Source organism: Nanorana parkeri, unplaced genomic scaffold, assembly GCF_000935625.1.
Source record: "Nanorana parkeri isolate BGI_ZX_2015 unplaced genomic scaffold, ASM93562v1 scaffold551, whole genome shotgun sequence".
NCBI classification, from domain to species: Eukaryota; Metazoa; Chordata; class Amphibia; order Anura; family Dicroglossidae; genus Nanorana; species Nanorana parkeri.
Genome location: NW_017306819.1, coordinates 296,471 through 310,812, shown reverse-complemented (window position 1 = coordinate 310,812; position 14,342 = coordinate 296,471). Strand labels below are relative to the sequence as shown.

Sequence of the window (14,342 nt, the reverse complement as noted above, 5' to 3'; positions counted from 1 at the left end):
GGAGATATGCCTTAACAATTAGGGGTTAATTTTTTTTGATCTAGTTAAGGATATGGTAAGGTTAACTCTAAAGGGTATATTTAGTTTCATTTCATGGTTTGGGGGGTAAGTTTTAGGGTCAGCCAAAGATGGAATGGGATTTTTTTTCCTTTTTTTTTAATCACTGCAAACCCTGAGCCCAACATTTCCCACTGTCAGGTCCTGAGCCCTGAACCCTAAAGTACTGGGGAAAAAGGGCTTCTTATATATAAGACCTGCCTGGGTTGCCCATTGCAATTAATCAGCTTCTCGCTTTCCTTTTCTATACGCGGTGGTACAAGCCGATTGGTTCTTGAGGAACTGATAGGCATTTAGATCTAAGGTTTAGCCTGCCTCCGCTGTCTAAGGGAGACATGTACATATTAAAAAGGCACAAATGTCCGCTTGTAATCCTTTGCCGTGGCTGGGGAGCCTCACGTTGCTGTGATCTGACATCCGCCTCCTGCTTCCTCTTCCTGTGGAGGGAGCCATGACCAATCAAATGACTGCAAAAGAAAAAAAAAAATACATTAACAATGCAGAACAAAATGCATTCCATGTGTGATCAGACAAACCAAAGTATGGGACTGGGGGGGTGGGGAGGGATGGGAGCCAGCTGTGTGATTCCGGCTTACTGCGAAATGGAAGAGCTGAAAGATAAATTATGTACACAACTTCCACAACCTTTAAACAGAACATGCAGAGCGGAAATAACGGACTGTCACCAAGGATTAGTGCTATCACGACCCTCGTTGGCTGGGGGTCTCACCCATGTGAATGGTACAATTGTCCTGGTTGGAATTTAAAGGACAACTATACCTTTAATAAGATGTACACCAACTACTAACAACCTCCCTAGATCTCCTGAATTAATCAACATTACACACACACCTTCCTAGGACCACTACTGCCCACTAGTGATGTGCTCGGGCGTGTTCGCAACTCCACGTGCTGGGCACGCCAGGAAGCTGACAGCGCCGCAGCGCCAATCACAAGCACAGAGAAATTTCACAATCTCTGCAGCTGCGTACCGGGATAATGTCTACCTGTGATTGGCGCTGTGGCGCTGTCAGCTTCCTGGCGAACTCGGCACGTGGAGCTGCGAACACGCCCGAGCCCATCACTACTGCCCACCCGCTCCATCCATCTATTCAGGTGCAAGTCTGAGTGGATTTCAGCCAGAGAGCTGTCCTACTAAACTAAGAAGTGAGAAGCTGCAGTGCAGAAGTTTTAACCTGGCGATACAAAGCAAGATTTGTTTTTTGTTTTTTCATTCAGCTGAGAAAAATCACAGGGTTCCCCCATCCATGCTGTACCCTGTTGGCCGTGGTAGTCTAACAACCGGTGCTTACAGCTGCTAGAACACCAGAACAGAGACAGCAGCAGACTGGGAATTTTGCACCCGGCTCCTTCGACAATAGGCGATCGAAAAAATGTAACTTTGTTGAGCTGGTTGGTGCATACGCCACTCAGCTCCATTACTGCTCCATTTTCTGCCACGTCCTGCTTAGGACATGGCAGAAAATTGATCCATGTATAGCCAGCTTTAGTGTAACTTATAGAATATCTGCAGCTTTTCTATGGTCAGATGGAAAAAGTGCAACAGATTCATCCACCTACGCTAAACTGTGTGTACGGAGGAATCTCCCGCTGGGACAAGCTTCAGTATCTTGCAAGTCGGCCCTGCTGGCTCTCAAAATACCTGAACAATCTGATTGGATACAGGCATTGTTCAGGTGTTTTGAGAGCCAGCGGGGCCGACTAGCAAGATACTGAAGCTTGGCCCAGCGTGAGATTCCTCCACCCACACAGTTTAGCATAGACGGAGGAATCTGTTGCACTTCTTCCATCTGACCATAGAAAATCTGCAGATAAACTATAGGTACATGGCCAGCTTTAGTTCAAGAGGACAAGGGAGGGTGGGTTAGCATACGTCTTAATAAAGGTTCATCTGTACTTTAAAGTCGCCCCAGGAAGACTGGCTCCATGTTGCATTTGTAAAAATTCCCCAACTCTGAACTGTTCTCCAACTGACTGTCTCTGATGTCTGCCAGCCAAGACGAGTTCTGGCAAATGCATTACTGAAACAGGTTTACAGAGACGACTTGCTCTTGTGCAAAAGGCAATTCAGATGGAAAAAGAAGAATTTCAGTCATGAGAAACCTTTTAAAAATAATAGCCAAAAGGTTATAATAAATGTACCCTAACCATAGAAAAAAAAACTGTTCTGAAGAAATGTATGTCTTCTATTAAGGGGTAAAGTCTGCCTGAACCTGGTTTAAGGTCAACTCAAGCATGAATTAAAGTGGATCTTGCTTTTAAAAAGACCAGTCTATCGACTACCAATTATCTCGTCTATGGGCATATGACATCACCGGGCCTTTTACCGGGAAATATCTGCAAAAATTAAATCATGTCAACTGGACTTGCTGTACTTTCCCGCTGGTCATCCGACTAGCTTTCTCAATTCAGAATTCAGAGTCTGAATCGCAGAATCAGTAATCTGATTATCATAACCAGCATGGGGGTCAGAGAAGGTGTTAATGGCATTTGCATGATTGGATAATCATGGTGTTGATTGGATTTAGGTAATAACACCTGCCATCTCCAATCATGCACATTAGGGATGCACGATATATCAGCTGTGAGCGGCCAGCGTCTCTCCTCCCACACCGCTCAGCCGCCTATCACAGTCCGGCAGAGCGGTGTGGGGGCGGAGACAGCGCTGTCACAGGATGCTGGGCTTTCCTCTCTACAATATCTCGGTTTCGTTTCGGTTTTAAAATTTCCATTTCGGTGCACCTCTAATGCAAATGAAATCAACACCTTAACTCCACGAGGTCTCTGACCCCATGCTAGTTATGATAAACCGATTATGTTGATTGGAGCAACGTTCACCATATTTCTTCCCAGATAATTTGTATACAAGTCATTCTGAACTGAGAAAGCTAGTCAGGTGACCAGCAAAATACAGCAAGTCCAGTTGCTTTGATTTCATTTTTACAGATATATCATGACCTGGATGATTGAGAACCTTCACAGAAATATTTTACTGGGTAAAGTTTAGGATCTCAAATCTTGCGAGAAGACTCTTTCACATATGTGTGAGATTTCGGCTCCCTGGCATTTCCTGGGAGAAGGCCAAGTGACATTACTATTGGCTACATGAAAGCAGCTGGGAGCTGGTGTGTAAAGTAAGTTTTTATTTTTACACTTGGGGGTTTACAAGATCAGTGGACCTTTAGATGCAAGTTCCGATTTCATCCACCATGACGAGCAATGATATGCGCTTCCACAACAGAGAGTACTTACCATAAGACTGGAATCTGGCTCTGCCATTAAGCTTCTCACAGAAGACTCCAGGTCTCCGCACAGCCTACGTGACTCTGAAAGTAGATCCTCGCTGTGGGGAGATAAACAAAGCATTACAAAAACTGCAGAGCCATTTACCAATTTAAAATACGAATCCATTGAAATCAGTGAATGCAGCAGAACTAGAGAGCATCAAATATTTCAATGTGCTACCTGCCATCCACATAAGGTGATTCTGTTAGTAAAGCTGATTCTGTTAGTAAAGCTGATATCAGTCTCACAAGGCAAGGAACGCTGACAATGCATCATCACGGCTGAGTCTTGTCTCTTTTAGTGTGATAACTACATCGCTGCACCAATAACTTACAAAACATCATTCTGCGGGCGGCTGGGCTGGCACTTGGGCTCTAAATGCCCCTGGGGCCCAAGGCACCCACGTAGGTTAACTAGCCGGTGATCCAGCCGTGTCAGATTGCTAGGTACTGTAATTCTGATTATCTTGGCCATATCATCTACAATTTACACTCTATGGCCAAAAGTAGGGATGCAATGATACTAGTATCGGTATCGGTGCTGATGCCGAGTATTTGGGCAAGTACTCCTACTTGCCCAAATGCTCCGATGCCTAGCCCGATACTTCAGACATCAGGAAGCCGAGCAGCAAGTCATTACACGCTGCCCGGCTTCCCGATTGGCCGCGAAGCTGGCTCCATGCTCTCCCGTCACTTGTGACAAGTGAGCATGGAGCCGGCTTCCCGGCCAATCAGGAAGCCGGGCAACGTGTAAACATCCACTGCCCGGGTTTCCGATTGGTCGGGAGGCTGGCCAATCAGGAAGCTGGGCGCTGTGTAATTATGCAGCAGCCGCTTCCTGATTGACCAGGAAGCCGGCTTCATGCTCCCACGTCACCTAGTGACGTGAAGCATGGGGATGGCTTCCCTGCTAACCGGGAAGCCGGGTGGTGAGTCATTACACGCCGCCTCAGCTTCCTTAATGTAACTTTCGGTATCGGAATCCGCAAGAACTGAAAAAAAAAAATCGGTACTCATACTCGATACCGAAATACCGGTATCAGTGCATCCCTAGCCAAATGTGTGCAGAAAAAACCTGACAACCAAACCCATTCCACAACCACGGGCAATAGTATGGGGTTAACCTTCCTTTGAGGACATAGTCTCCACACTTCTAGGGAAGTTTTTCACAAGATTTTGAAGTGCCCTATGCTTAGGAAGGTTTTGCACTTCTTATATCTTCAAGAAGATTACTTACAGTGTCTCAATAAGAGTGCGAACTATAGCTAGGAAAAAGTTATCACAAACACCATATATATATATATATATATATATATATATATATATATATATATAGCTTATATACATATACATATACACACACACACAGTATATGACATCTGATGTGTGATAGCCAACGAAATAACAAGTATATATTGATATGAGTTTTGAAGGCCTTTATTCATTGATACTGATATCGGAGGACACATTATGAGGAAAAGGGATCTGCTTTTTATATTTGATGGATACAACTATATGGCTATAATGTTTTTACTTATACACTGAAGGGGGCTCTGCAGACATGGCTTGGGGATTTAAAAAAAAAATGTTTTTAAGGGTTTGGGTATTTGTAGTCGGATTAATAAAGATGCACATTGAACATTATATGTATATATAGTTTGTTTGGATATGTCCCATGTTCCGAAGGTGACATAGATGCACACTGAGTGAAACCCAGTTTACATTCCTTTATTAAGATTTTGAAATATGTCTGTGGGAATTTTATGCCCATTCAACCCAAAAAGCATTTGTGAATCCAGGTACCGATGTCAGATGAGAAGACCTGACTCACAGTCGGCATTCTAATATATCCAATAGGTGCTCAGTAGTGTTGAGGTCAGGGCTCTGTGCAGGACACTTGAGTTCCTCCACACCAAACTTTATGGAGCTTCAACGCTAAAATGGAGTTGTTCCCACTTCACAGCTGTAGTAGCCTCCACTCTTTTGAGAAGGACTCCCATAAGAATTTGAAGGGTGTCTGTGGGACTTATTTTCCCATTCGGCCAAAAGAGCATTTGTGAGTCCGGGTACTGATGTTGGATGAGAAGACCTGGCTCACAACTGGCAATACCATTCCTTCCAAAGCTGTTCAGTAGGGTTGAGGTCAGGTATTGATGGTGGATGAGAAGACTTAGCCCTCAGTCAGTGTTCCAATTCATCCCAAAGCTGTTCAGTAGGGTTGAGGTCAGGGCTCTGTGCAGGACACTCAAGTTCCTCCACACCAAACTCATCAAACTACCGGTATGTCTTTGTGGAGTGGAGCTGGCTTTGTACACAGGGGGCAGTCATGGTGGAACAGAAAATGGCCTTTGCTAAACTATCCCCACAAGGTTGGAAGTGCACAATTATTTAAAATGTCTTTGTACTATTGTCACACTACTAAAAAAAAAAAGAAAAAGGCCTTCCAACCCTCTGGGGTCCACCACATATAATAATCACAACAGAACAATATGCTACATGTATTTTGTTGTATTTTGGTCTCTTGTGAATATTGTAGAACTAACAAGTACCCTTCACTGGAAACACCTGAACCCAATAACTTGAGGGGTGTCTACATACATTTGTAGAAATGTCACCAGCACACCAGTCCTATTAAGATAGCAAAAGCTTCATTTATTGAAGTTTTTTGTCATATGACCAAACAAGCGCTTTCGGGACCGCGCAGGGTCCCTTCATCAGGCTTTAGCGTCAATGCTAAAGCCTGATGAAGGGACCCTGCGCGGTCCCGAAAGCGCTTGTTTGGTCATATGACAAAAAACTTCAATAAATGAAGCTTTTGCTATCTTAATAGGACTGGTGTGCTGGTGACATTTCTACAATTTTGCTGACATTCGCGGCGCCATCCGCAGTCACTGCGAGCACCCCCCACTACAAGGGACATATCGGTAAGGAGTGCGACAAGGAGAGTACTCATTGTCTACATACATTTGGTCACCATGCAGTGCCTCTCTCTGTACCAAAGAGGCTGCAACCCAGAGATCAGAGTGGCGTGGCATGCCTTTTAGTGCACAGAACTGCAGCCAGCAAAGCTCCACAAAGCAGTAATGAATGTCTTTGGACTTTTCATTCTTCTTTATTTACCACATCCTGTTACAGACAGTCAATGCCATTACATTACCTTTTCTTTACACTCTCCTGGACAGGAGGGGCGATTCCTGGACCTCGCACTTTGCTCTGAGCAAAAAAAGACAAAAGCATCATAATAAAAGGTAAAATCTGTATTTTTATGTAGGGATGCACAGATACTTTTCGAGTACCAGTCCAGATACTTGGCATTTTCATGAGAACTACCAGGGTTGCAGCTGGGACCTGGCTCTGGTGCTCCGGGGGCGCCGTGTAATGACATGGAGCCCAGCTTTATGATTGGCCGGGAAGCCGGCTTCATGCTCCCTCGTAACCTCATGACGACGGAGCATGGAACCGGCTTCCCGGCCAATCAGGAAGTCGGGCGCCTCATCATTACATGGGGCCTGGCTTGCCGATTGGCCAGAAAGCCGCTCCATGCTTACTTGTCACCCAGTGACGAGAAGCATGGGGACGGCTTTCCTGCTAATCGGGAAGCCGGGTGGCGAGCCTTTACTAGCAGCCCCCCAAAATAGAAATTTAAAAACCGAAATAGAAAAAATTGTCAGGCCAAAACCGAAAAAAAAAATTATTTTTCATTTTTTAACATTTTTAAAATATTTTATTTTTATAAACTTTTACATTTTTTTACATTTATTTGTATTCATTTTTTATTAAACATTTTTATTTACTTTACTTTTAGGGGCTTCGGGGAAATATTAGTGGTCTAAACAGACCCCTGATATTTCCCTTTTAAAATAGAAAAAGAGATTGAGAACACAGAGTCCTGAATCTCTTTGTCTGCAGCCCCTGTTATGAATGATCAGGAATCCTTTATACTGAGTGTTCCTGTTCCTTCATAACATGAGGACATTGTTTGTTTACTATATCCACAATCATGAATGAACAGGAGGGGATGTAGATCACTTCCCATTCATTCATAATTGAGGATATAGTAACCATACTCTGTCCTCAATTATCTACAAACACTCCGCGATCACTGAGTGTATGTAGCCCGCTCTCTTCTCTGACACGCACTGTCACAGGAGGCTGAGTGAGCGGTGCGAGAGGAGAGCCCAGCCTCCAATGACAACGCTGGCTGTCTCCGTTCCACCTGTCTGCCGGACTGTGATAGGAGGCTGAGCGGTGTGGGAGGAAAGACACCAACCGCTCACGGCACTCTCCTCCCGCAGTGCCCGGCCGGCTGTCACACTTTCTCTCCTTCCCTCTGGGACACAGAACAGCGTCCAGCGGGGAGGAAAGAAATCACTGATGCGCCGATGTATTGGCAGGAAAATGGCACTTTCGGCATTTAGCCAAAAGTGCCATTTTCGGCCGCCGATATATCGGTGCATCCCCAATCTTTACATGCCGTCCGGCTTCCCGGCTAATCAGGAAGCCAGGTGGCGAGTCATTACATGCCACCTGGCTTCCTGAATGGGAGTTCCGGTATGGGATTGGCGAGTACCGAAGAAAAATATCGGTACTCGATACCAAAGTTCCTGTTATCGGTGCATCCCTAATAATCATGCTTGTGCACTTCATTGATTCAGATGATCAGAGGATGCAAGGACCTCTGTCTGTCTGCCAGAAAGTTTCCTAATGACTATGAACTGGCCAGAAGTGTAGAATGTAGAAGCCATCCTTGGTTCTGCTTACACAAGCGATCCTGAGTAGGTCCCACAGCTCCTGCTGTCTCTTCTCCTGTCTCCTCGCCACCATCTTCTCATCTTCTCTCATCAAGTTCATAACCTCCTTCACCCGGGGAGCCAGCTCCAGAGCTTTCCTCTTACACAGCACTGTTTTACTGCAGAAGAAAAGGAAACCCAAACATGAACAAACAACCAGAGCCACTGGAAACACTGTGTGGGAGGATGCAGAGCAACACATTATGTAACATTACACTGTATCTAAATCCAACCTTTTATTGTAGTTTTGGACAGAAAGGTCAGGGGTTAGATGCCCTGCTTGCTTTATTTATTTTATTTCTGTGAAAGGCAGGGTTCCTTCCTCAGGACAGCATACTGCCACTATGTCGTCCTGAGGAAGGGACCCTAAATGGCCCCGAAACATTGGCTGTATGACAATCCATGATGACGATTCAATAAATTGGAATGGTATCGATGATATACTCTGTGTGCTGATGACTACTTGACCGTTGCTGGATTTCTACATGGCACCATCTGTCCTGTCACTGCCAGCGCCACCTTCCTATTAGGCCAAGGCGCTGTACAGTGTGCAGGTGAAGAACATTAATACAATGAATATGACCAAATACTACTATGTAGAGCAGAGGTAGCCAAACTCCGGCCCTCCAGCTGTGGTGGAACTACAAATCCCATGAGGCATTGCAAGATTCTCACAGACACGACTCCCGGAGAGAGATGCATCATGGGATTTGTAGTTTCACCACAGCTGGAGGGCCGGAGTTTGGCCATCCCTGATATAGAGGAACTCCCCATTACTCGGATAAATACCTGAGCTGGTCATAAATTAAAACAACTCTCTTCTCAAAGCTCTGGATCGCCAGGAGGAGGAGGCGCACCATCTCTTGGCTGTCCCCTCCTGTCCTCTGATCTGCGGAAACAAACGCATGATGATAAGAACCGGTGTTAAAGCCTCTAAAGACCAAAAACAGCATCAAAGGGAAGTTTCTACAAACCTCTCGGCCTCTCTCGTAGCTTCCTGTAAAGATCCCTGGCCTGGTCCTCCCTGTGAATACACAATAGAAACGTTTTTAGCATCTGACCCAAGGGTGGGCAACTCCGGCCCACCAGCTGTTGTGGAACTACAAGTCCCATGAGGCACTGCAGAGACTGACAGTTACAGGCGTGACTCCCTGAGGCAGAGGCACGTTGGGATTTATAGTTTAAAACACAGATGGAGGGCCGCAGTTGCCCACCCTTGATCTAAGGCTCCATTCACATATAGCGTTCGTGTTTCTTGCACAGTTTTCCATGCGGGACGAAAATGCTAATGTTGTTGTTCAATCCGTGTGGATGCCGCTCGTTTGCGGCTATTAACCACTTGCTGACCGGAGCAATGTCTTACATTTGCGCACACATGATAAAATCAGAATTTTTGGCTAGAAAACAGCTTCAGACCCCCAAACAATGATATATTTTCTGAAAGCAGAGGCCCTGTAGAATAAAAAGACGCTAGTTGCAATTTTGTATGTCGCACGGTATTTGCGCAAATGTTTATCAAATCAGTAATTTTAGGATAAAATACACTAAAATGAAATTTAGTGCAAAGAAACAGAATATAATGCCCAATTTTTTGGTAAAATATAAAAGACGGGTTCTAGCCGGGTAAATAGATACCAAACATGTCAAGCCTTAAAATTGCACGCGTCCGTGAAACCGGAAAAAAACTACAATAACAAAAATTTCCCATAGGCGACGTTTTAAACGCTTTTGCGGCTTATCAGTTTAGTGTTATCAGTGATTGATGGGCCTAGAATTATTGCTCTCATTCCGATGCTCGCGACGACATTAAACATATGTGGCGCAATTTTTGTTTTTGCGCGTAGGTGCATCCGACGCGTGTTTGCGTTTTATGTGCGAGCACGTGGGGGGCGGGGGACTTTAAAATTATTATTTTTTTATGTTACTATCATTTTATTTTTTTAACACTTTCTTTTATTGCTATCACATAGGGGGATAACAAGCCCCCTAAGTAATAGCAAATTTATTGTGACAGGTCCTCTTTATGGAGACATCAGGGGTCTTTCAGACCCCTAATGTCACCTAGGGACCCCAAAGAAGCTGATGAAGCACAGATCTGCTTCCCCAGCTTCTTTCTCTGGCTCTAAGAGCCGGAGATTGTGTACAGTGACACCGGAAGTGATGTAATACACATCACTTCCAGGTCCAGTAATTGGAGGAGAGATCAGCGGCTAGAAGCTGCTGATCTCTCCTCCGATCTATCTAGGGAGACCCTTCATGCCGGTCCTGGGCTCACACACGGCGGCGCACTGTACAAGCGATCCGGCACCTGTACAGACGCCGGATCAATTGTATTTAAACATGAATCGCCGGCTGTTTTTAAAGGAGAACTATGGGGTCAGGGCTTTTCCCCATAGTTCTCCTTAGGGTAATGGGAGGACACAAACTAGCGTCCTCCCGTTACCCTAAGCTCAGTATAGCTCGCGGTATACTGAGACGCCGCAGCGGATCCCGACATCGATGTCGAGATCCGCCCAGCTGCGTGAGTGACAGCTGGCTCTGCCTATCTAGAGGCAGCTGCACCCACCCCCCTCCCCCGTCCGTTCCGCCAGTCAGCGCTGGCGGATCGGAGCAGGGAGAGGGGAATCCAGCCTCTCCCCTGTCACGGCAGAGAGCTGTGACAGGATCGAGAGGTGAGCGAACGCCGGTATATGTTCGCTCACCTCCCGGTCTACTAAGCCGACCTGTGACAGTCTCATTGTCATAGGTCGGCTACAACTATGAGGTGAGTGAAAAGCACTCGCCTCATAGTTCTCCTTTAAAATGCTACCAAGAACACGGCTGTGCAGCAGCCGTTTTCTTGGTATAACCACTTTCAGCGGAGGACCTGCATTTCCATGAACCCGTGGGAAAGTGGTTAAAGGAGAACTATGGGGTTAAGGCTTTTCCCCATAGTTCTCCTTAGGGTAACGGGAGGACACAAACTGGCGTCCTCCCGTCACCCTAGGCTCAGTATACCGCGAGCTGTAGCACTTGGCTTTTTAAATTGACTCCTTTAGTTCTTATTCAACAACTGGGGGACTGTGGACCCCATCTGATCACTTACATGTCATCCAGAGTCCCACGGTGCCTCCTGCCCAGCGGATTTCTTTGCAGATCCACACTGTCTGTTTGCAAGGCCATCATTTTCTCCACCAACTGCTGTACTTCCTGCTCCTGGGAATTACACAAATAAATGGAAATTCCATTAAAAGTAAATGTATATTTCAAACAGTTTCTGGCTGACGTGACCTATACAGGAACTCTGACAAGTCTAGGCATCTCAACTACACACCCCAAGGGCATGAAATACGGCACCGTTTTAGCTACAATTACAGACTACAAAGAGGATTTTTGGTGTCAGGCACCTCGGCCCTCATTTTAGCAACCATGGCAGGTACTCCCGTTGTCAACTTGATTTCAATTTCAGTCGCAATACATGGCCTTAGACTTTACCAAACAAGACTGGTAGATGATGATAAATAGAATAACGAAGAGTGTACTAAATGCATTTTTTATAGCGGTAGTGGTTAGCACTTCTGCCTTGCAGCACTGGGGGTCCCCGGTTCAAATCCTGGACAGGACGCTATCTGCTTGGAGTTTGCATGTTCTCCCTGGGCTTGCGTGGGCTTCCTCCAGGTACTCCGGTTTCCTCCCACACTCCAAAGACATGTTGGAAGGTTAATTGGCTTCTCTCTAAGTTGTCCCTCTATGTATGTATGTGAGATAGGGACCTTAGATTGTAAGCTCCTTGAGGGCAGGGACTGATGTGAATGTGCAACTATGTAAAGTGCTGCGTAAATTGTTGGCACTATAGAATTGGTGATGTAACTTTACACATGGAATAAAAAACAGGATCAGATAAACATAGAATAGTAAGTCACCAGCACTCCAAAGGTCCTCCAAGCAAGTTCTTTTTATCCATATGTAAAGTCACACTGGCGGCAGCACAGTGGTGTAGTGGTTAGTCTTTCTGCCTTGCAGCACTGGGGGTTCCCGGTTCGAATCCCGGCCAGTTCACTATCTGCAAGGAGTTTGCATGTTCCAGGTACTCCGATTTCCTCCCTCACTCCAAAGACATGCTGGAAGGTTAATTGGCTCCTGTTTACATTGGCCCTGTATGTATGTGTGTATGTGAGATAGGGACCTTAGATTGTAAGCTCCTTGAGGGCGGGGGCTGATGTGAATGAGCACTGCGTAAATATATAAATAGCAATAAGAAATATTCAGTGAGGGGGAAGCAGACCTCCACCATTGAAAGAATTGAAATCCAATGAATGAAAGGATCGAGCCAGGGACAGTCCGGCTGGGGAGGAATCGCCGAGATGATGATCCGGTCTAGAAATTAGGCAGGCTGTATCTGACGCGCTGCATTTTCTAATGAGAAGCTCGCAGCATGCAGTGAAATCAGAGTAAGCGATTTCAGTGAGGGAGAGGAGCCGGTACAACCGTGCAAGACTGAAGGGAGAACTATGAGGTGAGTGATTTCCACTGATCCTCATAGTTAGAGCCGACGTGTGACAAAGAAACTGTCACAGGTCGGCTCTATCGATCAGGAAGTGAGCAGCAACATGCAGCCGATCCGCTCACTTCCCGATCATCTCACTGCAGGGATTCCCCTCTCCCCTCTCCGATACTCCAGCGCTGACTGGAGGTACAAACAGGGAAGGGGACGGGCACAGGTGGCTCTGCCTCTAGATAGGAAGAGCCCGCTGTCACTCACGCAGCTGGGTGGATCAAGACAGTATTGTCGGGATCCATCCCCACTGCGGCACTCTCAATATATCACTTGCTGTAGCTCGCTATATACTGAGCTTTGGGTCACGGAAGGAGGTTAGTATATGTCCTCCCGTGAGCCTAAAGAGAACTATGGGGAAAAAAAGGTTACACCATAGTTCTCTTTTAAGGAACATTTAGAATATCGTGCAAAGTTCATTTATTTCACTAATGCAACTTAAAAGGTGAAACTAATATATGAGATAGACTCATTACATGCAAAGCAAGATAATTCAAGCCGTGATTTGTCATCATTGTGATGATTATGGCTTACAGCTCATGAAAACCCCAAGAACCCCAAATCCACAACCTCAAAAAAGTAGATTATTACATGCAATCAATAAAACAAGGATTGTACATAGAACAATATTGGACATCTGAAAAGTACAAGCATGCATATGTACTCAGTACTTGGTTTGGGCCCCTTTTGCAGTAATTACTGCCATTACTTTTGCACGATATTCTAATTATTCGAGTTTCACCTGTATATATGCCGGTTACGGGTTACAGAATGGATCTTTAATCCTTAAACTCTAACAAGTGTACTGAAAACTCTCATAGTGCCTATAAATCCAGAATGGAGGTCACTTACCCTCCCACACAGCTCCACTGCCTCCTCCATCTCTCTCCATGTAGACAGCAGCTTTTCAGAGGCTGTAAAGAGATATAATAATGTGAGGATTAAATGATGGTGAAGAAGGAAAACACTGGCACACTGAAGGCCAACTCGTATACGGCATACACAAGGCCTGCTTAGAAACAAGGTACAAGAAATAAAATTACTTTATCAGCCTTATTTGCATTCACCTTTTCTTTTGCAGTGCACGGTAGTGTGCACGTCTGGTGCCAGGTGTGTTGGGTGCCAATCCGAATGAATGGCATTGTATCGTACCAATGCATTTAATGTGTGTTACCATGCATCACCTCAAATAGATGGTATGAAAGGGCCCTAAAAGCATTGCCTTGTTCAGGGTCCAAGATGGAAGTTTCTTCCTGCTGTAGTACTCGCTTACCATCTGCTGTTTTCCACCTTTAATAAAGGTTTCTCCACTCTAATCCTCCCAGATGGTGAGAGAAACAATATGGCCACTTAATACATTTTTAGATACACATGCAAGAAATCCAGTTACAAATGAGACCGTACAAATGATTAGGGATGCACCGATATATCGGCCGCCGAAACACAGTCTGGCAGAGCGGTGTGTGGGCGGAGACAGGCCGCGCTGTCACAGGAGGCTGGGCTCTCCTCTCTACAAAAACCAAAATAGCAATGCAATGGATACATATGTAGAAGCAATCCATTTTCTATCTTCCTGCAGTAAAACAAAATAAAACTGTTGCATTACAATAACTTCCAGGTGCCATTGTAACCAGATAATCAATGTTATTCACTTCA

General features: G+C 45.4%; 1 protein-coding gene across 1 annotated transcript in view; it reads right to left on the bottom strand.

The window, feature by feature from the left end:
- Window positions 1-356: 356 nt before the first annotated feature.
- Window positions 357-14,342, bottom strand: part of IKBKB (inhibitor of kappa light polypeptide gene enhancer in B-cells, kinase beta) — a 45,378-nt gene continuing 31,392 nt past the window's right edge. Inside the window, exons 15-22 of the mRNA XM_018561938.1 lie at window positions 13,539-13,600; window positions 11,238-11,347; window positions 9,127-9,176; window positions 8,942-9,041; window positions 8,124-8,271; window positions 6,520-6,575; window positions 3,331-3,421; window positions 357-524 (exon numbers count right to left, since the gene is read on the bottom strand). Of these exons, the coding sequence (XP_018417440.1) occupies window positions 453-524; window positions 3,331-3,421; window positions 6,520-6,575; window positions 8,124-8,271; window positions 8,942-9,041; window positions 9,127-9,176; window positions 11,238-11,347; window positions 13,539-13,600 (689 nt within the window). The 3' untranslated portion in view covers window positions 357-452. The remainder of the gene's footprint in view (window positions 525-3,330; window positions 3,422-6,519; window positions 6,576-8,123; window positions 8,272-8,941; window positions 9,042-9,126; window positions 9,177-11,237; window positions 11,348-13,538; window positions 13,601-14,342) is intronic.